Below are 24,192 nucleotides of genomic sequence, written 5' to 3' on the forward strand. Positions count from 1 at the left end.
AGAGGTGCCAGTTCACCTCCTGGGTAGGCTACTGCCAAGGTGTTCTTGAGCAAGGCACTGAACCCCCAACCAGGCGCCTTTCCATAGGCAGCCCCCCCACTCTGACATCTCTCCATCTAGTGCATGTATGTACTAAGCATGTGTGTCTAATTCAAGCCTGTGTTATATGTGTAGGCCTAATAACAGAGTGAAAGCATTGTAATTCCCCCTTGCGGGACTAATAAAGTATAGGCTACAGTAGCCTACACTATTATCTATCTATCTATCTATCTATCTATCTATAGGCTACATCCATCCATCCAAAAAACTATATCAGTTTTGAAGAACGTTTCATGTTACTTATCAGTTTACACTCCAATATAAAGTCCTAAAATAAAAGGATAAAACACATTGGCGCTAAGTAGGCCCAGCCCACATTGATCCTCCCTTGCATAAGATATTATTATGTTATTAATAACAAATTAATAACATAAGGTTTACGGTCCATTTTAGAGTTTGGAAACGGGAAGGTCTCTCCATTCTTGGTTCTCTTTTTGAAGAACATGACCAATTGATTAGCTGCCTGCACCTACGATTAGCAGGCTGGGAAATACGCGTAGCAATTCATTCTGGCGGTGTTTTTCCCCCCTCTCAGATCAGCCCCGTCACTATGGGAACACGGCGGGCCGTTGTCAGGATGTGGGGTCCTTGGGAGTGGGAGTCCAGCTGCGTCCACCTCCGGTGTTCATCCACCGCCGGCACTCCCATCCCCCCTCCGGGCCCCAGTCTGCCCGGATCTGTTTTTCTAAACCGAGAGAGAAGTGACTCACCACTCCGGTTTCAAAACAGGCCATGGACATGGGGGTGGGGAGGGCGGCAGTTAAAGGTCCTGTTTAAACAGGTGGTTTCAGCTCACCACACAGTCGTCTCATATGCTACACAGTAGGCTTGTGGAGTAGGCGATTTCATTTGAGCAACTAAGTTAACCTTGGTGTAAATTCTGTCCTGACATTAGGGTTGGCCAAATCTAATACAATTCTTGCTATTCTTTTTATGCTTTAAACAATTACATGCATCGGTTGTATTTTTTTGAAAATGCATTAGGCAGGAAAAATCAATTTACTGGAAATCAGTGGCAGGGCAGTCATGTGGAAGTCCATTCTCTTTTTAGGGCATAAGAAAGCCATTTGAACAGAGGCAAACAGGATTTCCTCATTTTTCCTAAGTCCTAATGGTAGAGCATTATCATAAAAATCTATTGATTACAATGTATTGATCTTGATAAAAAACAATCAGCCAGCATGGTAACAGTTTATCTTCTTTCAGTAAACCCCTGCTGTGGGCTATTCAGCAAAGTAAACATGTCTTTGTTCTGCAGCCATTACCATACTATTGCTTCCAATAGTCTCGGTTTTGTTTGTGAAACATTTTGTAGGCTACCCCACAGGCCTACATTTTGTTTAGCTAATTAGAGTCAGTAAAATTGTGCAGGATCAGATCTAGGTCTGTTGTTTGTTGACAGGACAGAGACTTTAAGGTTCTAAGGCCCCCGTTTACACGTCTCATGTCTTCGCTTCCCTTACAAACTCTCCACCTATTCTCTTCCTACAGAGCAAGCCTTTTCAGAGAACTACATTGTCCTTAGTCTGGTCCCGCCTGGACTCCCTGTCCAAAGGCTGAAATGCAACTCTGTAATGACAGTTATGGGAAAGAAAATTGGTGTTTACACTGGGGTAACATTTGATGAAAAAAATGTACAATGGCTTGCATAAGTTTGTATTTTATTCCCATTATTATTTCATGTATATTGTATGTATGTATCCTGTATCCTAGTATTTCATTTATATTTATATTTTGTGCTGTGTGACTGATTTTGCTAATGTAACACTGTAATTTCCCATTTTATCTATCTATCTATCTATCTATTGGCATGGTTTTATTTCAGCCAGCTAAATAGCTGGTTTGATTTGCATTGAGAGATGACCTATGGGAAGTTCTTCATGCCTATGTCTAGATAGAAGTGTATGTGATGATGTGGGGCTATTTTAATTCCACAGGCCAAGGGAACTTTATCAGGATGCATAGTATCCTGGAACCATGAATAACTGGCCTTTAAAAATAAAAATCTGCCTGCTTCTACGGGAATTTAACATAGGGGTGTGTATACTTATGCCTCCTGTATTTTAAGGAAGAAGATTTATATATTTTGTATACATTCACAAAGAAAATTTGAAAGAGGATGTTCCTAATTGTTTTTTAATTAAGGCATTAAGATACATTTCCAAAAGATGGTTTTTTTAGTCCTCTTTTTAATTAACTTAAGCATGGGTGTGTAAACTTAAGCAAGCCACTGTATGTGTATGTGTGCAAAAGGTCCTTGTACACTTTGTGTGCCTGGCAATGTGTGGTTTGTCTCACATCTATTTCCAAGACCTTCACTGCCTACTACTTCTTCTGGCAGGAAAAATTTTGAGTTGCTCAATTTACAGGCTTTTTATGGCAGGCAACCCTTTGTTGCATCACAAAATAATGGCTGTAATGAAGACTGTACCGTGTACAACATGCAGATGTAATTACTTTTTTCACAATCAAAGGCAACAACTCACAAAAATTGTTAACTTGCTTGTTAAGTGCTGTTGTGCTGCTCAGCTTTATCAGGAGGCAAGAGTTCATAACTTTCTCTGCCGATATTTGCACTCTTACACCGGTGCTTGGAAACTTCACTTTCTTCACAACTAGACGGTCCCAAAGACCGTGCTAATTCAGCTGTATTTAGTTCTGGTGTTGAGAAGGCAGTTAGAGAGCATAGGGAGCGTCTACAAACTACAACACAGAAAAGATATAAACAAAAATATGTAGGCTATCAATTTAATGATTAAATAAGGTAGTGTCTCCAAACTTACCTCAATTATAACTTCTCTTCTGCTAGTTGTACAACAGCACTTACTTTTAAAAAATAAGCATATGCTTGTATCTCTTTTCGGTGTTGTACTTTGTAGACGGTCCCGAAGCACTCCTTGCAGTATCAACACAGGAACTAAACACAGCTGAATTAGCACAACTTGTATGCATTTCTTTCACATCTACAGTAGTCAGATTCACTGTGTTCACTTGGGAGGAATCACTGCACATGGGGTGGCACTTTTAATGACATTTTCAACATGTTAAGAGGCTAAAAACATGTTTAAAACTTGCCTTGTTTAAGCCTGTTGGGTGCTAACTCTAGCAGGAGGATAACACGGTGAAGGCAGCACCAACTGTTTTCGTTTTTCTTGCTACTGACAGCACTTCAAATTAACAAACAACAGAGCTATGTGTTGGAGTTGAATGGAATTCTCCTTTAATAAGAGTTTTAATGGAATCACATCCTGCTTCCCCAAGTAGGCCTACTGTAAAATAAAAGCCTTGTCAAGGGTGAAGCCAGTTCCCCTAGAAAGAAATTAAATACTGTATGAGCTTGATCTATTATCCTTTAAAATCTTAAGTTTATATAAAGCACTTCACAAATGCATCAGCTATGAATTGTAGACCTTGTTTTATTGCCTTACTGTAGTTTTCACATTACATTTGAGAACAAAACATCAAAGAATAAAGTATTATTGTTATACTGTATGATGTGTAATATGGACCTGTGTCTGCATTAAAGCTTTATTATTAATAAAATAATTAAACATAACGTTACCTATCAGAAAAAAAATAGTTCACAGCCAAATTTGTTGAAATGCTATTAGAGATGTTATACATTTGTGACGTCATATTTTGTATCAATATGATCATAAGAGTCTGAGTCTGTTACTGATTAGTTATGTAGGATTCAAAAGGGGAAATGTCACATTATGATCAAATAGCCTAGATTTGAATATCTTAATATTCGTCTTATGAAGGCTGCATCCTTGCTTTAATGTTGGCATTATCCACTGAAAATATTTAAAAAAAAATAAAAAAAAAATATGTATCACATTAAATAATTATAAGTTAGTTCCTTAACTTGTTGAAAATCTGGTATCGGCTTAACATCGACCGAAAATGCAGATTCAAATGTGGGAAAAGCTATTTTGTTTTATTCAGGGGTAACCATGATACACTCCGAGCCACATTTCGGTTTCAGGTTTAACGTGTCGTTAACGGCAGATACAGAGCGATTAACTACCATACGGCGAGTCAGCATAGCTGTTAATGTTCAAACTCACCGGCTGTCAAAAAAACTGTATGGAGGGAGTTGATCTCGCGGCGGTTACAGTGCGGGAAATTAACGTTAACTCAACCGCCCCTTGCTCAACGGATTTTACAACGGCTGTTTTTTGGCTGCTTCTTACCCACAGTCATGTGATTGTAACGTAAAACCCCTAACCGGAAAACAACGACGGACGACCCTCTCCGCCGCCGACAACGAATGCTGCGTTTGCAAGGAACAGTACAAGCTGCTGCGAGCCCAGAGAGGACGAACGAGTCCCCGGTAACAAACAAACAACGGCGACACGGCAAACCCCACGGATTTAAACGGCTTGCAGGTACGTTGTTTGTAGCGTATACTTACTTATTCGTTTACTGGTGGCGTTACGTTAAATGGCCACTTGTGTTCGCTTCGGCTAACTGAAATTGTCACGGGGAAGTTAAAAGAAACGCATTCGTGACCAACCCCATCCCCCTTGCGTCTCTCGCGCTTTCCCTGCATGTGTCTGTGTGTGTGTAGTGCGCGCCCGCCCGCGTGCGTGCATGTCCGTTTTCTCGCGCTAGCAATTGCAACCGAGAGAGACCAGAGGCAAGAGACAGTCTAGGCGCGCTCGTTTTGTATGCTCTCTGTTCGGTTACAATGCTTTATGTACTTTAGCTTGCTTTTCTATTCGCATCATTGAACTGTTATTCCGCTGGCGTGTTTACCTTCCTCGCGTGCTTTCCTCGCAGGCAGTTTTAACGGTATATTTTCAGAATAACATAAAATCTCACTACGGAAGTAACCGTTCCACGTGTCTACATCACATGAAGGGCGGTGCTTTATTGTTGCGAACAAGTTGGTATTGATCTAGTTTTATACAGTATGTGGTATTGATTTACACATGGTACTGTGGCTAACTTAATGGATCATGCGCATACAACTTGAATTCACGTGATCAATAGTTGTGTCAATCGGGCACGTATACTTTAGATCTGTGGGAGCCACCACAAATAGTACTCGCGTGTTCTGGAGTAACACTACCAAACTAAAGCCTTTTTGGGGCAATACCATAAAAGTAGTAGTAATATAAAAATAAACTATTAATATAGCACTTTTCTTAATGTTATAAAGTGCTTTACAAAAGAAAAACAGACGTGGCATATTAAATGAGAATACAGCCAAAGGACCTGAGCACAGACGTAGTAAAGGATCTTAAAATGAATAAGATCCAATAAAAACATCAAACAGTAAATATGTGCTAGGCCAGCCCAAACAACTGGAAAACAATATTCTCTTTACAGGGAAGAGACAGACAGCCTACTGGCAAAAAGCTTTAACAAGAAATGCAGTACAATTGATATTGTTGTGGAAATATGGGGGGAAATCTATTTTATAAGTAAAAGAAAATATTACTATGAAAAAGATCTGTGAAGCTCACTATAAACAGCGTTTCTGACCTTTTTAGGGCTGCAGCTAACAAGTTTAAATGAAGTAAGAACACAGCAAACGGGTCAGTGAAACCATTAATGAAAATATATTTTGTTAGATGTATTGGGATGCTGCAGGGAGGGTGTTCAGTCTTCAGTACTGACAAGATGAGTACACTTAATTACAAATTTTTCATGTACAAATAAAACTAACAGCCCTGCGATAAATCCTACCATCATGATGGCTATAATGTTCAACTTTTGAACTGTCTATAAAGGGAATTGGTAGAGTTTTATGGTCATTTTAGAGGCCACGATGCAGGGTATTTCTAATATTTAGTCTATTCTCTTTGACATAAATAGCAATAAAATGAGAGGTTTAGTCTGTGGCTAAAACAAATTACTATTTTCATTATCAACTTTGTCTACTGATTATTTTCTATAGAAAGATTTTTAGAAAACATTCTAATATAATTTCTTAAGAACTGGGGTTGGGGGGTGCATATATGATGTATTCAAATTGCAAAAGGTTTTGTCCGACAACAGTCCAAACACAAAAGTTTACACATTTGAGAGACTGGAACCAGGGAGTGTTCAGCTCAGTATAAAATGCAGGATTTCTTAGACTGCATTATCTGTAGCTAGATGCACATAATAATCTAGCATCTGCACGTATATTGAAGTTAGGGCTGGGTAATATATCAATATTATTTCAACATCGATATATTAGGCTAGATATCTTACATTTCGTATATCATAATAAAGCAAGTGTTGTCTTTTCCTGGTTTTAAAGGCTGCATTACAGTAAAGAGATGTCATTTTTTGAACTTACCAGACTTACTAGTTTTTTTATTTGCCTTTACCCACCTAGTAAATGTATCCACATTATTGGTGATTATTTATCAAAACTCTCATTGTGTTAATATTGTGTGAAAGCACCAATAGTCAACCATAGAATATTGCAGCACTATCTACACTGATGTATTTGGTCAAAAATATTGTGATACTTGATTTTTTCCATATTGCCAAGTTCTAATTGAAGTTATAACAAGAGCATGGTTAATGGGTAGACTTTACGTCTTGAGTGACTGCTGCTGTATCCCCCCCTCTTGCACAAGATACGAAAACCTAGCCTTTTCCTGGAGCACTGCAGTGCCAACATCCTGACCTATCTGATGAAATGCATATGTGCAGGGGGCTTTTTCATTGTTTTTGTAACCAGCAGGGCATATGCAGTTATGTTTCTGATTATCTGAGGTAAATTGGTTAATGAGGTATCCATCATCTTCCCAGTCTCCGTAGCTTCATACCTTAGGCTCTGTGGTGTGGAGAAAGTATTTGGAGATTCACAAAGGGGGTAGAACCCGTTCTGCTTTAGGAATGTGTGTCGACACCCATAAGCCTGATCATGTGATGTCCTGAAGCCCTTGTAGTCTCCCAGTGACCTTTTTAGGGGTCAACTACACCCATCTTATTGGTCAGCAGAACGTGCATAGCTCTGAAATGTCTCTTTTAAGGGTCCCTTTTAAGGTTGAGTTTGGAGGGCTGGGACTCTATCTGAACCAAGTCAATGCAAAAGGATGTCTCACCAAGGTTTTTTAAAGAAACATGATCTTTAGTGAAAATAAGCTACATTATCTCCTTGTTTTCAGTGTCTCTTACTGACATTTAGGGGCCAGAACCCTCTGCAGCTCAATTTTTTAATTTTAACCGAAGTGGATCTCTATTAAAGCAGGGTGAACATTAGAGGGTATAACGAATAGATTTGGCTTGTATAGGAACCAATTTGAACACACTGGTGCATGAAATATCAAATCAATATTGTTAGCGCAATATCACGTTGCACAATATTATATCAAAAGTGTCACGATAAGTATGCAATATTTTGTGGAGCGCTGCGTCCCGTCCTTGGCTGTGTGGCTTAGTTGTGTTTGATTTAGAGCCCGCTTGAAACGCTATAATGATCATCATTTCATTGGCCAGTTACCGGGCCACTTGCACATGTTAGTACACGTCAGCGCACGAGTCCACTACGTCAGAAACCCTATGTAGCGTACCACATGTGTGCATATGGAAGAAGTGAAGACATAGATAGAGGCAACAAAACGGAATGAATCAGAGAAGCAAAAGAAAAGTTGTGTCCCATTCTCTTTATTTAATTTATACTGTACAACCAGTAAAACACGTCCTGTTCCGTAGACATGGTCATTATTTATGTATTCATGTTGTAGCTGACATAAACCTTATGTTGTATTTGTTATGAATTTATTGTAATGCATTTTCCTATAACTTTTGTAATTTTACAGATGTTTAAAAATATAAAAATTAATATCAATATTGCAATATTCATGATCAATATCACATGTTCTCAATATCATGCAACCCTCCACTGGTTGTCATTGATTAAAAAAAAAATCTGTTAAAAATTTATTTAGAACAATAATATTTTGCATGTCTTATCTCCTGGTAGAAATTTAAATCAAAAAATGACTTATGTACCATTGCAAAACACGTGCAAATACCCACTTGTACAATACAATGTACAAATAAAACAGGGATGTTTTTGTTTTGCTGAGCCACATCATTAATTGGCATAATTTTCTGAAATTAGTGCTAGATTTATTGTCTCCAGTTTTACAAAATTCTTCTTCACTGTTGTTAAAAGCTGGCAAGGTCGTTAGATCCCCCTGTCAACCTGAGTCCTGACACTTTGTGGTCACAGTAAACTCTGGTCTCCTTCCAGACAGGAAACTCATTTGTGTGTGCGTGTGTGTGTGTGCGTGTGTGTGCTTTTGTGCAGGTTGAAGAATGGAGTTGGCCAACCATGGTCTTATCCTGCTGCAGCAGCTTAACGCTCAGAGGGAGTTTGGCTTCCTGTGCGACTGCACTGTGGCCATAGGAGATGTCTTCTTCAAAGCCCACAAAGCTGTCCTTGCTGCCTTCTCCAACTACTTCAGAATGCTCTTCATTCATCAGGACAGGTACAGGAAGAATTCAGTTTATTAATAATGGCAGATTATTGCTGTCACATCTGAGAATTTACTGAACACCAAATTCCGCTTCCAAAACCAACAGATACCATATCAAAATAACACTCACTTGTTTTTTTGCTGTCAAACACTGACGCTTTTTTTCACAATGGTTGACCACTGGAGTGTATCTGAATCTTTTTAGTTTGATGACCCGTAACTAATGTTATTGTTTTGATCAATGGAATGGATTGAGGTGACAAATTGGAGGGTCTGTAAGGGCATTAAGATCAAAACATGGTACATGTTGCGGTTGGTTTGAAGAAATACAAACAAGCCAGAGCGCTTGTCCCCCTATCCTATAATAATAGCCAGAAACAGCGCTTTGATACATAGGTCTGGCAGTGCAAGACTAGTGCTGCCATGATAATGTGTTATGGCGAGGTTCCCTTACTGAAGGATATACAGACCTAAACAGATTTATTTACATGCAAGTTGGACATCGTATGCAAGTTAACTGTAATGTCTTTGTGTTTCAGTGACTGTGTGCGCCTGAAGGCTTCTGACATACAGCCAGATATTTTCAGCTACCTCCTCAACCTGATGTACACAGGCAAGCTTGCACCCCAGTTAATAGACCCTGCACGGCTGGAGCAAGGGGTCAGATTCCTGCATGCCTATCCACTCTTGCAGGAGGCCAGCCAGTCTGTGTATTCACACCCTGAGCAGCACAGCATCAACCTTTCCACTTCCCTTTACGGCATCCAGATCTCTGACCAACAGGTAGGGCTGTCAGCTAGATTGTCCACCCGAAGGCAGCTCTCCTCACCTTTTGACATGGAGCAGCAAAGCTCAGAGGGGAAGTATCCGTCCACGGCAGCTGCCACAGCTTCATACGCAAATTCCTTACTATCCAAGCTAACGTCCTCACCCCCAGACATGGAGGCCTCCACCAGCGGCACAAAGCCTACAGTTGAGGAGGGGGGAATGGACTTGCTAAGTGCAGATGGTTCCTCAGCCAGTGCCATCCTCCATGTAAAACCCAGCATCATGAAGAGGAACTCCTCCTTTAGGAAGCATTACTCCTGTCATCTGTGCAGGAGTCGATTCACCCAGAGAAGCCTGCTTAGAGAGCATCTCCTCCAACACACCCATGCTCTACAGCAGGCGCCAGCTGAGCCCAGCAGTGCACTCTCACCTGTCATGACTAGAGAACACAGGATGCTAGAGTTAGAGGGGGTCCTGAAGGGATTCAAGGCAGGGTCAAGTGCCTTGGCTGCCACTACTGCAGTAGAGATAATTAGTGACAGCGAGCAAACGCCTGTTTCAGGTACCAATTCGGACTCTCCCCGAGCAGAGGTGTCCACATCCAGCTGGGGGGTGGGAGGATTACATTCTCAGGCAGACACGCCACCTCCGTCAGACATTGCGGACATCGACAACCTGGAGAGTGCCGACTTGGACCGGGAAGTTAAGCGGCGGAAGTACGAGTGCTCCACCTGTGGCCGCAAGTTTATTCAAAAGAGCCACTGGCGTGAACACATGTACATCCACACAGGCAAGCCCTTCAAATGCAGTGCGTGTGGCAAGAGCTTTTGCCGGGCAAACCAAGCAGCCCGCCATGTGTGCCTGAACCAGGGGGCCGACACCTACACCATGGTGGACCGACAGAGCATGGAACTGTGCGCTGCAGGCGACGACAGCAGCCAGATGGAGGCAATGTTCTTGGGCTCATCAAAGCCTTACAAGTGTAACATTTGTGCGACCACCTTCTCAAGTCCCAATGAGGTGATCAAACACTTGTGTTTTACTCAAGGGGGATTAGTGGGGCTGCAGGGAAACACGGGCGCAGGGATGCTGCTCCAGCCTGAAGAATTCTCCAAAGATGAAGGCTCTGATTTGTCCAACTCCGGCACCCCACTGGAACCCATTAAGACTGAGGAAATCCTCGTAGAGTAGTGCCAAAACTGTGTATTTGTCCTTTTTAACATGTACGTTTGCTTTCTAAATTATGGTTAATAGGTAAGCTAAAGGTGAAGTTCATCAGGTTATGTATGTTTGAGGTTCCCAGTATACTAAAACTGTTTTTTGGAGGGGGGGGGGGGGGGGGGGGGGGGGGTTGGAACAGTATTTTGGACTTTTTTGGCCCTTAGTATGAAAAAAGTAAAATATATAGTAAAGTAAATCACCTATAGCTCTCTGAAATTCAGTCCAACATCATAAGAAAAGCAAATAACATTAGATTCAAGCTGAATACCAATGAGGGAGGTAAAGTAACTATTATCTTGTTTCATCTCATTTTATTGTTGGTGTACATTGGTATTAGACTCAGATGTCAGACTGTACCACGTTGTTTTTTCTTAACAGATAAAGTTGTGGTAAGGCAGCACAGGCATACTTTGAGTATAAGAGGAAAAGGAAGCAGAGACAGTTCCGGAGGACACAGCATGTTGTGAGATGACTTTGCTGTGCTAGATTTGAGGAGGAGAAAGAGTTGCAAACTACTAACAGTCCCTCTGGAGCTGCACAGAAGAGTTGTTTTTTCATGGTCATAAATGAGAGGCTGAGTCAGCAGATCAGGTATAAATTATAATACACAATATACACACAAATATATTCAGCCCTGAGACAATCTGTACTCATTTTCTATTCATCTATTCAGCCCGAAAGTACATTTGTCTTCCATTCATGTTCTGGTTGGTGTTTTGGCTCGGCAGAATAAGTAACTTGAAATGTAAAGTAATGACCAATATTTAGTTGTGTTACTCTGTGTTTTGTTGACTGTGCTAAATGTGTTTATAGTTCCTATGTCATTACACCTAATTAAAGCACAATTGCTCCTCATAGTAAGAGTTCGGCCACTGAAAATTGGTCACAACAAGCAAGAGTGTTCATTGTGTTTACAGTTGAGCCACTTTTCTTTTTTTACTTTCTCATTTTTACTTGTGTTGTCTAACTCTTTGGTGACTGATTAAAAAAGCAAAATCACATTTCATGTTACATTCAGAAAGACATACCTTAATGGGAGACTGACCTGGACAACATTGTCTTTATATAATGCTCCAATCTACTTTTTAAAGCCCTTCGTTTTTATTTGACATGCTTTTTAAATTTTATATACAATGCTATATTTACAAAGATTACTTTATATTGCAAATGTGTATGTATATTAGTAGACAAATACTTTTCAAAATAAAATTACATTTGGTTAAGCAAAAGTATGTATTAGGGATGGGCATAAAACATGTATCTTTAATTTCTTCAAGAAATAGGTTAGAATTAAAAAATGTGATTTGGGATTTTGAGTCTATTCCCCTTGCCAAATTTGTGCTAATTGCTAGCCTTCTCATTCCATTTTGGAAAAAAGAGCATTTTAAAATATGCAGGTGAACACATTGAGATGTATATGATGCAGAGGTAGTTTGAATAGTAGTATGAATGTTTTACCTGTCAGTGTGGAGATCATATGAACTCAGGCAGGTTTGGGGGCGTGACACATGGCGAGTTAGCTTTAATAAGAAATATGAAATGCCAGGATGATATATCTATATACTTGACTGTCTGGGTGCAAATGTGTTAAGGGAATATAAAATATGCTATTATAACTGACAACAACATACATAGTTTGTGGTAAGAGAAACACTTTCTATGAACTACTGATAACTAGAAATTGTAAAAAATAAAACTTTACATGCATGTCGACTTAATGTGAAGCAGTTATATAATTTGTCAGGCTGAAACATGTGAAACATCTGTTACAAGTGTAACAGAAGCACAGGCAGCATATCACAGGTTGTCAAGGAACAAAATTCTTGATTAGGCCCTTTAAAGTTTGTGCACATTTAAAAATCAGTGAGCATCACTGTCTTGAGTTGCTATTTTTTTATTGTTGCAAAAAACAAAAATGATTAGTCGGACATTTGTCTTCCAAATTTCTCCCTGACAGCAGTGATAGAGACTAATAATATAATTTGCAATATTATTTTAAAGCAGAGTTGTTAACTAAGACACACAGAAGCGCATTCATGTGTACTGTAGAAAGTATTTTAAATGTAGTTTTTGTTGGATTTATTGACTTGGTTCCATCTTTTAATCCTTTTTTTTTTTGTGAAAATATAAAAAATGCCCATCCTTAGTATGTTTATTATATGTGTAGTTGTTTTTTTTCTTCTTCTTTGAGTCAATTTGACCCAGCCAATTACAGATTTATGAAAGTAAAGATGAGGCCCAGCACCAATTTGGTTTAAGTGGGATTTTTGTACTGTAAATCCTCCTAAATTTGTATTAAATATTGAAAAGCAGCTGTTGCTTTGATGCAATGAGCCTAGTGTTTAGCTAGAGGGAGCTGTTTTCTTATTTGTCTACTCAGGTCGAGTGAGGGGGAAGGCTGTCAAATTTGAAGTACTATCTTTATTAGTGTTTTTTCTTATGCAGTTGCCAATTATACATGACCATATTGACATTTTCCATAAAGAAATATTCCATCACATAAATACACCCACAAGTGTTTTTGCCAAGGGAAAGAATTTGTGTTTGTGTCTTGATTTCAAGCTGGTTTTGTTGAGGCAACTGAAACGCTGTACTACTGACATTCATTTCTTTGAGCTCAATTGATACACAGAAATACGCACAGTACATGCACAAAAGTCCAAATCCTTCCTCAGCTGAAGTTGTAATCGTTGGCATGCCACATCAGTCTTGTAGCTTAATGGTTTGTGTGTGTGTGTGTGTGTGTTTAAACATCTCAGGATGATGAGAAGTTTGACGTCTTTTGTCTTTTCTGTCCACTGTTTATCAAAAGCAAAAATTTAATTTCAAACTAATGATCTTACTCCCCAGTGCCCATCTGACATCTACTGTGATCAATCTGTGTTCTCAGGAATGTGAGTAAGTTTCTGTATACACAACTTTGTTCTTTTCAATGAAGAATGAACAATAAAAACATGTCTTTTTATAGTTGTGGGTCTTTTGTCTCGTCTTTACTTCCACTCTTTACTTCAACAAAACAGGAGAGGTTATTTAATGATTTGTAGCACACTTTAATATAATTGTAAGCAGATGAAAGATTTTTTTTAACAACAATTACTACTGCTATGAAGATTGTTTTACCTGTATTGTCATTTATTGTCTGTACAGCCTTCCGGGGGAGTTGTTGACACTTGTCAACACTAAAATCTGCTTACAACAACGTTTTAGGCCGACGATGTTGACAGCAACCTACCTGTTTTATGTCATATTTAATAACTCCAGCTCAATAGTGTAGAGACTTATAATTCTATAATGATGAACCCATTAATCAAGTTAAATAATTCTCAATATCTCTGCATTGCTTTAAGCTGTTTAGCATGAAGGCTAACACCTGGGCCTTTTCAAAGAGGCCTCCCGAGTCATGCTAGGTGTTCAGATTCTTTGTAATCCAGCCTGGATCTGAAGTGTCTTCTCGGAGACTGCGCAATAATTCCTGAACAATATATCCACAAATTAACTGTTATTTATTCATCTTTTCATATGGAAAGGTATCATTTTACTACAAACTTTGGCCATTTTGACTCCCACAATGCAGTGGGGTGATTGTGTCGACCAATCTGTGTGATTTCAATAAAATTCTGAGATTTAATTTCCATTTAGTTATACTTTTCTTTAGTCATACAACAATTTATACATTCATGTGACATCCCTGAAGCACACATATGCTGATAGCTCAGTTAGTCCTGAAAAAAAAGATGTTTAAAACTTGATTGTGCATCACAGGGTTGATATTATACAAGCATTATTACACAAGGAAACCAGGCGAGGACTACATGTTTATAAATGCTGTATGGGGTGAGCAGGGGTTAAAGGGTCAGTGGTACATTTTCTTTCTAACTTTTGTTCAGAGGTAATTCTCGCCTTTATAGTGATGTATTAAAAGATCCAGAGATGAACACAAAGCACACATCAATTTTATCTACCTTTATTGACTGAAATATAGACAAGTTTCTCTATATCCTTACTATTGACAGCTTGGAAAATATAAAAGACCATTAAGGCCATGCTACATGAATATGCTAAATGGCTGCAGGTTATTAGTTAGTATTACAACAATATGATTTTTAAGTACATACAGTAGGTATACAATCTGTACAAATGTTAACAGGTTCACAGTAAGTGTGTTACAAAAGCAGAAAGGACTGAAGTGGGCGGGTGCCCCAACTAAATGCTTTACAATATGCAACAATCCTAAAGTCTTAAGCTCACCCTGTCTTATTTTATCATTTATTTTTACATAAAGCAAGTATAGATGTGACACACCCTCTTGAATCAAAGTAAGGGAAGTGGTGACCTCAAAGTCTGTAAAAGGTCTGTACTTCCTGATCTCGCTCTCGTTTGGTCATAACGCTGAGTGAAATGGGAGCCTCTAAAGCTGTTTGAGTCATATTAAAATCAATGGATCATAGAAGCACTCACAGTTCATTCTCAAGATGTCTGAATAATTGACAGTGCAACTTTGCCAAATTTGGTAGGACATGAACAAATACCAGTGTAACCCACATTTTCCTTTGGTGCTAAAATTGGACCCCAGGAATGTTTCAGATATTCCTCCACCATAAAACATCTCCTACTTTGTCATTGAACTTACAAAATAAGCCTTGACCTTGTGATTTAAGTTTGCTGCTTAACTCAAAGCAGCTGAGTAGATGCTTTTCTGATTTAATTGGATACAACGGATGTCTTATCTTGTGAGCAATGGAAAGGCCGTGACTAATCCAAACTCCGTGATTGATCCAAACTCGATTTGGTTTCTAAATTAAGAGTAAGATGAGATTTAAGTTAATTCTGGTACAATGTCGGTGTTTGTGCCTTTCACCTAAATCCTCAACCAGTGCCACTTTAATGAACTTGAGCCATCATGCTGAGTGAAGAGCAAAGGGTAAATGTACACTACTTTTGTAAGCCACAGAGGGCAGCAAAATAGGCATTTCATACTATTTATCAAGCAATATAAATATATTGTAGTAAGGAAGGTGTTCAACTTAAAATTGAAACACAAATAATAAAAACAGTATGTCACATAATAACTGAGAAGCATTGCTATTGTACACTGTGACACATTATGATTTGTAAGTGTTTCTTACATGTAGGAGTCTACCCACTCCAACTCTTCCAGTGCCAAAAGTTTGCTTACATCCTTTGCACGACACTGTTACCAAAATACCTCTACCACATGATGGTGTTACAATAGTACTTTATTTTTTATTTTTTTTACATGAAACAATGTGTAACAATGACTTTTTCACAGTAAATCAGGCGATTGTTTGTCTTATCTACATGGAGCTTATTAAGTATTTTTGTTGGGGTGCAGTGAGAACACATTGTGACAAGAGAATGTGTCAAAAGCATTTCTGATAGATATTATCATCCTCTCTCTGCCCTCTTGTTGTTTTTCTTCAGTCAGTGTTATCACTTACTGTCAGTGGATTCACACTTGTACCATGGTTTAGTTATACTTGCTACAGAGTGTTGAAATAATCATTGAATATGACTATTAAATGCTGTGATAAGCAGTAACAGTCTCACATTTGTTTTGGTGGATTTTACTAGAAACTTTTTACATGTTTATCTGCATCAACCGTTAAATTTACCGTCACAATGTTGCTCAAAAGAATACCTGATGTATAACAGCTTAATGGTATTTTAAAAACAACAAGGCAAAACTGTCCAAATAAAGAATGAAAAAATAAAGACTTGGGGGGGGGGGAAAGATTACTCAAGATATAAATACAATATACAAGATAATAATTCTCCATCTCTTCACCTTCTGACATCATCTTACTCTCCCTACTGTAAACATACAAACACACACGCACACACATATGAACTGATACAAAATCAACCAGGTTGCAGACTCTCATCACACTGATTATAAGCCAGATGGGATGCTTCTGAGGCACAGGACATGCTTTAGTGTGTGTGTGTGTGTGTGTGTGTGTGAGTGAGTGAACGGGTGAGGATATGGCGGTGGGACGTCACATTGGGGTGACAGGGCTGCAGGATGGGGTTAGAGTACAGGTGGAAGAGAAGGTGGAGGTCATCCAGTCTCTCTCTCTCTCTCTCTCTCTCTCTCGTCACTTCCTGGTCCAACCAGCGCGTCTCCCACGCATCAGTCTTGTATCTTCAGCTGTGATGGAAAAGAACACAAACAAGATATGAGGAACAAGAAAAGACTGCATCTTTTCTTCTCTGGAAAACAAAACCCTCTTGGATTGACATTACACAAAACCACTGTCTTTTGAAGTGTTAAGTTGTAAAAAAAAACAGAACATAATTATTTTTAAGAATATATTGAGCTCCTCTCTGGCGCACCACGCAATTGGTTTATACTGTACTGTATATTCGATGTGTCAATCTCAAATCCTTCGACATAACATGAAAAGCTGTTTATATACTGTAAATATAAATTATAACTCCCTAATCATTTCCCCCTACAATATTCCTTATTTTTCATGGCAACTTTTAGTTTTTAGTTTTCTCTTTTACTGTTTCAAGGTTTGTTCATATGACTCAGCACACACTTGGTGTGAGTGCTGCTGTAACTTGTCAAGCTTATTCCTGCTGTTCTCTCCCATTTCTATCCTTCTCTAGACTTTCCTCTGCTGCAGAGATGCACGACTGCGTAATAAATATTAAAAAAGGGAACTACGCCCAGTTTCTCCCTCCTCCACATATAACATCAGACATCAGATAACATCAGTATGTCACTGAAACATTGCACTATCCTTTACATATTAAATATATTATTCAGTCAAAAAAAGCCTCTTTGAGGCTTTGTAATTAAATCTAACATATGCATACTCCGACATGGTTTCTTGACTCCATACTGAGCCTGTGATGGAAGGAAAACAGGAGGAGGGAACGGAGGAATCATAATCAGTCTTTCAGCACAAGTTCATCTGCCCCTCACACCGCTTCCCTTTAAGACCCCGGCCTACAAAGAAGGGGTCAACGGCGGCATTCCTGCTTTGATATCAAAGGTCCCCTGGTTACTCATACCCCGAACAAAAGCTTTTTCATTTGGTCAGTGGGCAAATCCCCTCCCCTACTCCCTAATAAAAAGTAGGGCCCATTGATGTTTAAAAAAAAAAAAAAAAAACACTATGAGAAGATTGTTTGATAGGCAAACAAAGGGATTTTGAAAATAACTTTTTTCTTTCTGTACTGTTCCATCACTAATTTTACAATACTGAATTACTAAAAAGCATTCAATTTACCTACATTTCTGATTACCGGTACCTGCATTTTGATTTGTTACCAATATGAAACAGTTGTCATAAACATTCAATATCAATGTTGTAAGATCAGTCTCACCTGCTCATGATGCCGCTGTGATCTCTGTAGACACAGGCTCAATCTCCTTCACAGCCTCCTCGATCACTTCGATCACCTGCGCCATCACTTCTGCGCACTTTCCCGACGGTGTTTCTGGTTTATCTGCCTCTGTGACTTGGCTGGGAGAAGAAGCCTCTGCTGAAGCCATCTCTCGGGGTTCTTCTGACAGTGTTGAGAGTTTGCTTTCAGATGCAGCGATCTCAGCTTTTAACTCGATGTCTTCTGCCACAGGGCCGTTGCTGTCAAACTCTTCCACGGCCTCTTCTTCCACTGACGGTTCCTCAAATACCTGCGCCGTCTGCAGGACCATTTGGACTGGCATGTGGATATCAAGCACTCTCTCTTTCGTCTCTTCTGCAGGGGTCTCTGCCTTTGCTTCCTCAGATTGTGGTTCCACTTCCTCGGCTGCTTCTTTTACATCTGGTTTCTGAACCTCTGCGTCGTCTTTGCTCTGTTCCTCCTTGACCTGTTCAAGCTCCTCACCTATCTGACTCTCTGTCTTTATCTCGACCACTTCTTCCACTACGACAGTTTCTTCACTTACGTTTACCTCCACAGCTTTCTTCAACTTTTCTTCTGGTTTCTGCTCCTCTACAGAGACATCAATGCTCTCTGTGACCTCAACTGGGATTGTGTCAATGACCTCCATGGCAACACAGAGAAGCTGAGGTGACTTTGGTGCGGCTTTTTCACAGACAGCAACAGGGGTTTCAGTGATAACGGGGCCTTCTGTAGTGATTTCAATCTCTTTCTCTGTTGTTGCCACAGCCTGGACTGGTGTTGGTGTGGTGGACTTTTTGGATTCAGGAGTGTCTTCTGAAACTTTATCCATGGCATCCTGAATGACAGCCTGGGCAATGACTATGCTCTGAGCCTCAATTTCACTGGTCTGTTGGACATCCTCCATCTTCTCACTGGACTGCTCAGTGCCTGAGCTGATCTCGGACTCTGCTGTTTGAGCGGTCTCCACGGTCTCTTCAACTGTCTCCTCCTCCACCTGGATTGGTTCATTGCCAACTGACTCTGACAGCGGTGCATTTTCCATGGTCGCCATGGGGGTTGTCGCCGCACTGACTGGGGCCACAAGGACAACTGTCTGAGTGATAACAGAAACCTCCTGACTTGGTACAACAAGGATGGCTGGCTCAGTCTCCTCTGTGTTGGTGGTCTTTGTGGTTTCACATATGGTGGAGGCTACCTCTTTGGTCACATACTGAGCTACCTCTTTTACAGTATTTTTTTCAGCGGCAGCAAGCTGCTCCACATTCATTTGCACTTCCTTGGTTTCTATTGTTGGCTCGGTGACTTCTACACTCTGGGTGCAAACATCTGGTTCAGATGTTGGTGTAATGGGATCGACTATAACAGCATTAATACAGTTCTGGCTCATGGTGGTAGGCTGAATGATTTCTGCCTCCTCCTGAACAGTGTTGAAAATTCCAGCCTTCACAATTTCGGGTTCATGGTTCTCCTTGGCTGCTTGAATGTCCAATCCACCCTGTGAACTTTCAACAATAGACTCAAACTTGGTGGTTTCTACTTGGTGCACTTGGGCATTGAGCACGGCATCTTCTGTAGCAATGGCCTTTGTACTTACTGTATTCTCTTCCACTGATACCTCTGTGCTTACAGCATCATGGATCACAGCCACACATGCTACGACGGGCATTACAGGTTTCTCCAGAGCTACTTCAGCAATCTCCTTGGTGTCTAGGCCAGTGCAGATAGCCATGGCCTCGTCACGAGCGTGTGGCTTCAAGAGAGTTATTGTCTTTGACTCTGCATTCTCAGTTGGTGGTTCACACTCAATTTTCTCAGAAACTACCTCAACTGGTAAATCTTCAACAGTTACATTAGTCTGGGGTGGAATTTCACTAATCTGGGCCTTTACGCCCTCAATAACCTCCTCTGCGCTCTCTGGCTTGGTTCCCTGGACTAGAGTGGTATTTGCAGATGGAGCTGGAGCGACAGGCTTTACTTCAGCCGTGGACAGTCTGCGCCCTGTACTTTTGGTAGCTTTAGGGTACATGTTATCCTTGTCTTCCGTTTCATCCTCTGCGATGTCAGTGTCAACAGACTTTGGCGTGGCAGCATTCTCAGCCTCCTCTGGAATGTCACTCAGCTGATCGTGTTGATCATCACCATCTTCGACAGTGGCTGGGATCCAGGAAGGGGATCTATCTTCAGTGGATTCTTTTATTTGGACTTCAGCCGGTTCTGCTGGTGCATCCTGTTCAGCTGTAACTTGGTCATCATACTCTGAGAGAGGAACTACAGCTGGAGTGTCAGAATCCTCTTCACCTGAGCCTGGTTCAGTGGAGGCTTGTTTTTCAGTCTTCTTCTTTCTGCGTACAGGGAAGAGCTTCCTCAAAGAGAATGAAGACTCATCTTTTGGTGCTTCACTGTCTGACTGGCATTGTTCTGGAGTCTCCTCTGGCTTTTCCTCATTTTTGGCTTTATTCTTTGGCATAACCATGCGTTTCAGTGTGTCCCAGGTGGACTCTTTATCAGGGGGGGTGCCTAAAGGTTCACTGGAGGAAACAAATTCTCCATCACTCTCTGTTGTTTGGGAGGTGACAATGGCAGCCTCAGTTTTACCCTCCTGCTCCCCCTCTACTGCTGCTGTTGACTCCTCTTCAACCTTGGTTTCCTCATCGTCAGAATCAGAGGTCCTCCTAGTCCGCTTTTTGGGTCCACCCATACACATGAGAGCCTCCCAGGAGACAGAAGTGTCCATTTTCTTTTTGGGCTCCTCAGTGCTGCTGACCAATTTCTCAGTGTTTTCCGTCTTTGGCTCTTCCTCAGTTGGTTTATCCTCCTTATCCTCCTCCTCAACACTCTTATCTGCTAACGGGGCACTCTCAGAAGAGGACAGGGTGGCTGACTTTGCTGGTTTCTCACCTGTGGCTTCATCTTCGCTTTCGGAAGACCTTTTTACACGCTTCTTGGGTGTTACTAGTTTCTTGAAGGAGGACCAGGCAATGATACCCTCTTTTTTCTTTTCTCCATCAGAGGCAACTTCCCCATCAGTCTCTTGGCTAGACTCATTCTGGGTCACCTCCACAGCAATAACATGCTCTCCTGACTCCTCGGGAGATGAGGGCCCACTGTCAGTTTTTGGAGCCTCTGCTGACTCCGTGGAGGATTGAAGCTGCTCAGACGCCTGCTCCCCAGACTCAGTAAGCTTTGTCTCAGTGTCTTTCTTGGTCTTTTGCTTCTTAGTTGAGAGCTTCTTCAAGCCAGCTCCACCGAAAAGCTTCTTCAGGGGGCTACCCTGGGGCTTAGCTTTCTCTTGTGATGACAGTAGCTCAGCCTCAGAAGTCACCTCTGTTGGAGCCTTCTCTTCTGCACTAGGTTCAGCCTTTTCCCCTTCTTGTTTAGTCTCTTCAGTAGTTCCTGCGGCAGGGGTTTCAACAGTGACCTCTGGCTCTGGGATAGTCTCTGGCTTCAATTCCTCTGGAGTTGCTGGTGCTTCCTCCTTAGCTTCTTGCTCCACTTCATCCTTCTCCACCTTTTCTTCCACAACAGCAGCAGTTTCTTCTGTCTTAGCTGTCTCCTTCTCAACAGCGGCCTCCTTGTCTTCCTCCTCTTTTGTCTTTTTGATGCTGGCTTTCTTTCTCAGGTTAGAGAAGAGTCCTCCACTAAAGAGCTTCCTGAAGGGGGACAGGGTGGTCTCTCCTTCCTTCTCCGCTCCTTCATCCTTGACTGCTTCATCAATAGCTTCGGCAGCAGGGACTTCAGCCGGGTCATCAGTGGTTTCAGCTTTGTCTTTGTCTTGACTGACTTCTGTCTCAGCAGTAGATTCCACTGTATCAGCCTCCTTTTCTTCAGCTGTGCTTTTCTCCTCAAGAGTAGCAGCCTCTTCCTCCTTCATAGGTTCATCAGTCCTAGTAACCTCCTCCTCCTCCTCTCCTTTATCTTTGATCGTCAAGAGCTTCACAGGATCTTTCTCCTCACTTTTGTCTTTCTTCAGTGTGAACTTAAAGCCCACAAAACGGAAGATCTTCTTGAAGCCCACCTCACTGGCATCATCGGGTTTCTCCTCCGCTGCTTTCTCCTCAATAGCAGAGATGTCATTGGCATCAGGAGACTCTTTCTCCACTTTCTCGCCGTTCAATTGAGGAGCCACGTCACCCTGGATGGTGTCCACAGTGTCAGAAGCCTCCTCCTTCTGAGCCACACCATCTGGCTGGCCAACTGAAATGACAAGAAAAGAATGAACTTTGATGATGATTCCGTTTTACTACTTCCTCTTAAAGCTCCTACCACGCCAAAGAAACATCCTTAACAATATTCACATAAAAATGAACAGAGCTATGATTTGTAACTTGCAATTAAACATATTTGGGTAATGGTAAGGAGATTAATCTCTGTTCAATAAAAATCTTTATGCCATTTCTCTGAGAAGAAACGCCATTAAAAACAGAGGATGTCTCATTTCCATCTGCATTTATTCAGACGTTGCTGAGATCCTGACCCCATTGCAGATTTGATCAAACATATGACTACTTAATTCTAATGAGATTTCAAATTGGCCCAGCTAATCCTGTGCTATGTAAACATTAACAAAGGCATTGAAACAGATAAAAAGGTTATCTCTAAAGTGAGTTTTATAGAAAACACTGCACAATAACAGTAATACTTTTGGCCATTTGTAGATTATTGTCCTAAAACATAAGGTGAGCAGACCCATAAAACATCCCTGCAATGGTGCATTTTGTGAACCACTTTTTATTGGTTAAGCTGGATCACTTATTCCATCATTGTGAGTTGTAAAAATTTAAAAAAAATGGGCTGGATATGGCAAAAATGTGATCATGATATATTTTCCCATTTTGATCGATATATTGGTATTCATTTATTTGCTGATACTGCCAGTTTGAAGTGAATCCTGACTGAAGACTGTAGAAACCAGGGTTTAATTAGACTTTAGAATATAGTTTATTAAAATAAAATTTAAAAAAAGGCCTTTACAATATGCAACACATACACACAATGTCTGCCTGCCATGTCTGTGTTTTGACAGAGGAAGGCGTAGGGGGATGACCTGCCAGTGTTTGAAGCTTTTCTTCTTCTTTTCTCTGCTTTTCTCCTTAGACCTCACTACAGTCTGGGAAACCTCACATCTGATACCCATGGACTTTAAAAACAAATTCCCAGGACTTTTAACGCCTATCAGCTTACCTGATTACACACACTGGGAAACACAAAGGCGCACATGCACTCCCTAAAATCATGCACACTGTGGGAATAACCTGCTTCACAAAAAATGAACACACTGTAAAAAAAAGTATTTGATCCCAATTGCCATTTTCATTGTGGTATTTGCTATGATAATTGGCTTCAGTTTGGAAAGAAATCTGTGAAAGATGACTATGTTCTTGTCTTACACAACAATGTAAAATTATGCATCCACATCTGTCCACATCCTTTCCCTAAATTATAGGCTTCACTCAGTAGCACTGCAGTCCTGGAATATTTTGGCTTTTAAATAGAAAAACTATTGTTTCTACAAATGGGATAAAACCTCACCATAGACTGCAGTGTTTTACACTAAATTAGTATGATAAAATAAAGAAGTGTTTTTATACACTATGTTATTAGTGGGGGCACACCCATATCTTATGTATAGATTTGACTTGAGAGGAATGTGAGCTATGCTGTTGACTCGTTTTGGGAAAATTATTTTAGGATGTTCTAAACATAATCTGAATTTAAATGCCAGAGGACTTCAAGAATGTCTATTTGTTTTTCGGTTAAACTGTCTCGACTGTGCCCATGTGGGATTCAAACCAAACAATACAGGCCTCCACCACTGCCCCTACTTAAAAAGTCCCAATCTCCTTGACCCAAATTCCACCACAGCAGGATGGATGGGCACCCACCCCCCATCCCAAGACACACACTCACGCATACACAATAGCCTTCCCTCTCTGGCCCCCGAAGAAATAAAGGAAGGGGGGTGGTCAATTCTTTCTATTATAAACACACATTTCAGCTTGGGGGAAGTTTGCTGACTTTACCAAAATTGTGTAAACATGAATAAAGAAAGAACTGGGCGATTTATAAAATACAGCAGTGTCACATGGCAGTGGGCTCTCTCTCACATAGGTGTTATTTTCAGGGCATGTGTGGGGTGTGTGGCCATGATTTATTCCAAGATGGACTCACTCAGACTACCGGACAAGGCCATGTGTACCTACATGGATAATAAAACAGGAACCATGTTGATTTAACAGACTACTGGCATCTCTCCCGTCTTTTTGAACTTTTTTTTTTTTTTTTCCCAAACACA

The 24,192-nt window shown here is 40.6% G+C and overlaps 2 protein-coding genes across 3 annotated transcripts in view; one reads left to right on the top strand and one right to left on the bottom strand.

Annotated features, from left to right (window-relative positions):
• The first annotated feature begins 4,040 nt into the window (after nucleotides 1-4,040).
• On the top strand, nucleotides 4,041-13,487 carry zbtb2b (zinc finger and BTB domain containing 2b). Its single transcript, XM_032542269.1, has 3 exons — nucleotides 4,041-4,490; nucleotides 8,363-8,543; nucleotides 9,071-13,487. The coding sequence occupies exons 2-3, from the start codon at nucleotides 8,371-8,373 to the stop codon at nucleotides 10,488-10,490; spliced, it is 1,593 nt and encodes a 530-aa protein (XP_032398160.1). The 5' UTR covers nucleotides 4,041-4,490; nucleotides 8,363-8,370; the 3' UTR covers nucleotides 10,491-13,487.
• Nucleotides 13,488-14,457: 970 nt separating this feature from the next.
• akap12b (A kinase (PRKA) anchor protein 12b) overlaps nucleotides 14,458-24,192 on the bottom strand; it is a 38,561-nt gene continuing 28,826 nt past the window's right edge. For both annotated transcript variants that reach the window (XM_032542261.1, XM_032542262.1), the window contains 2 exons: nucleotides 17,877-22,094; nucleotides 14,458-16,689 (listed from right to left, as the gene is read on the bottom strand). In XM_032542261.1, coding sequence (XP_032398152.1) covers nucleotides 17,881-22,094 — 4,214 coding nt within the window. In that variant the 3' untranslated portion in view covers nucleotides 14,458-16,689; nucleotides 17,877-17,880. The remainder of the gene's footprint in view (nucleotides 16,690-17,876; nucleotides 22,095-24,192) is intronic.

The sequence above is a fragment of the Etheostoma spectabile genome, chromosome 18 (genome assembly GCF_008692095.1).
Source record: "Etheostoma spectabile isolate EspeVRDwgs_2016 chromosome 18, UIUC_Espe_1.0, whole genome shotgun sequence".
NCBI classification, from domain to species: domain Eukaryota; kingdom Metazoa; phylum Chordata; class Actinopteri; order Perciformes; family Percidae; genus Etheostoma; species Etheostoma spectabile.

What these genes read in the sequence shown, in the direction of transcription:
- zbtb2b (XM_032542269.1), top strand. Translation starts at nt 8,371, where the DNA reads ATGGAGTTGGCCAACCATGGTCTTATCCTGCTGCAGCAGCTTAACGCT. An exon ending in CTCTTCATTCATCAGGACAG is followed by an intron (nt 8,544 to 9,070) that starts GTACAGGAAGAA and finishes TTTGTGTTTCAG; the next exon opens with TGACTGTGTGCGCCTGAAGG.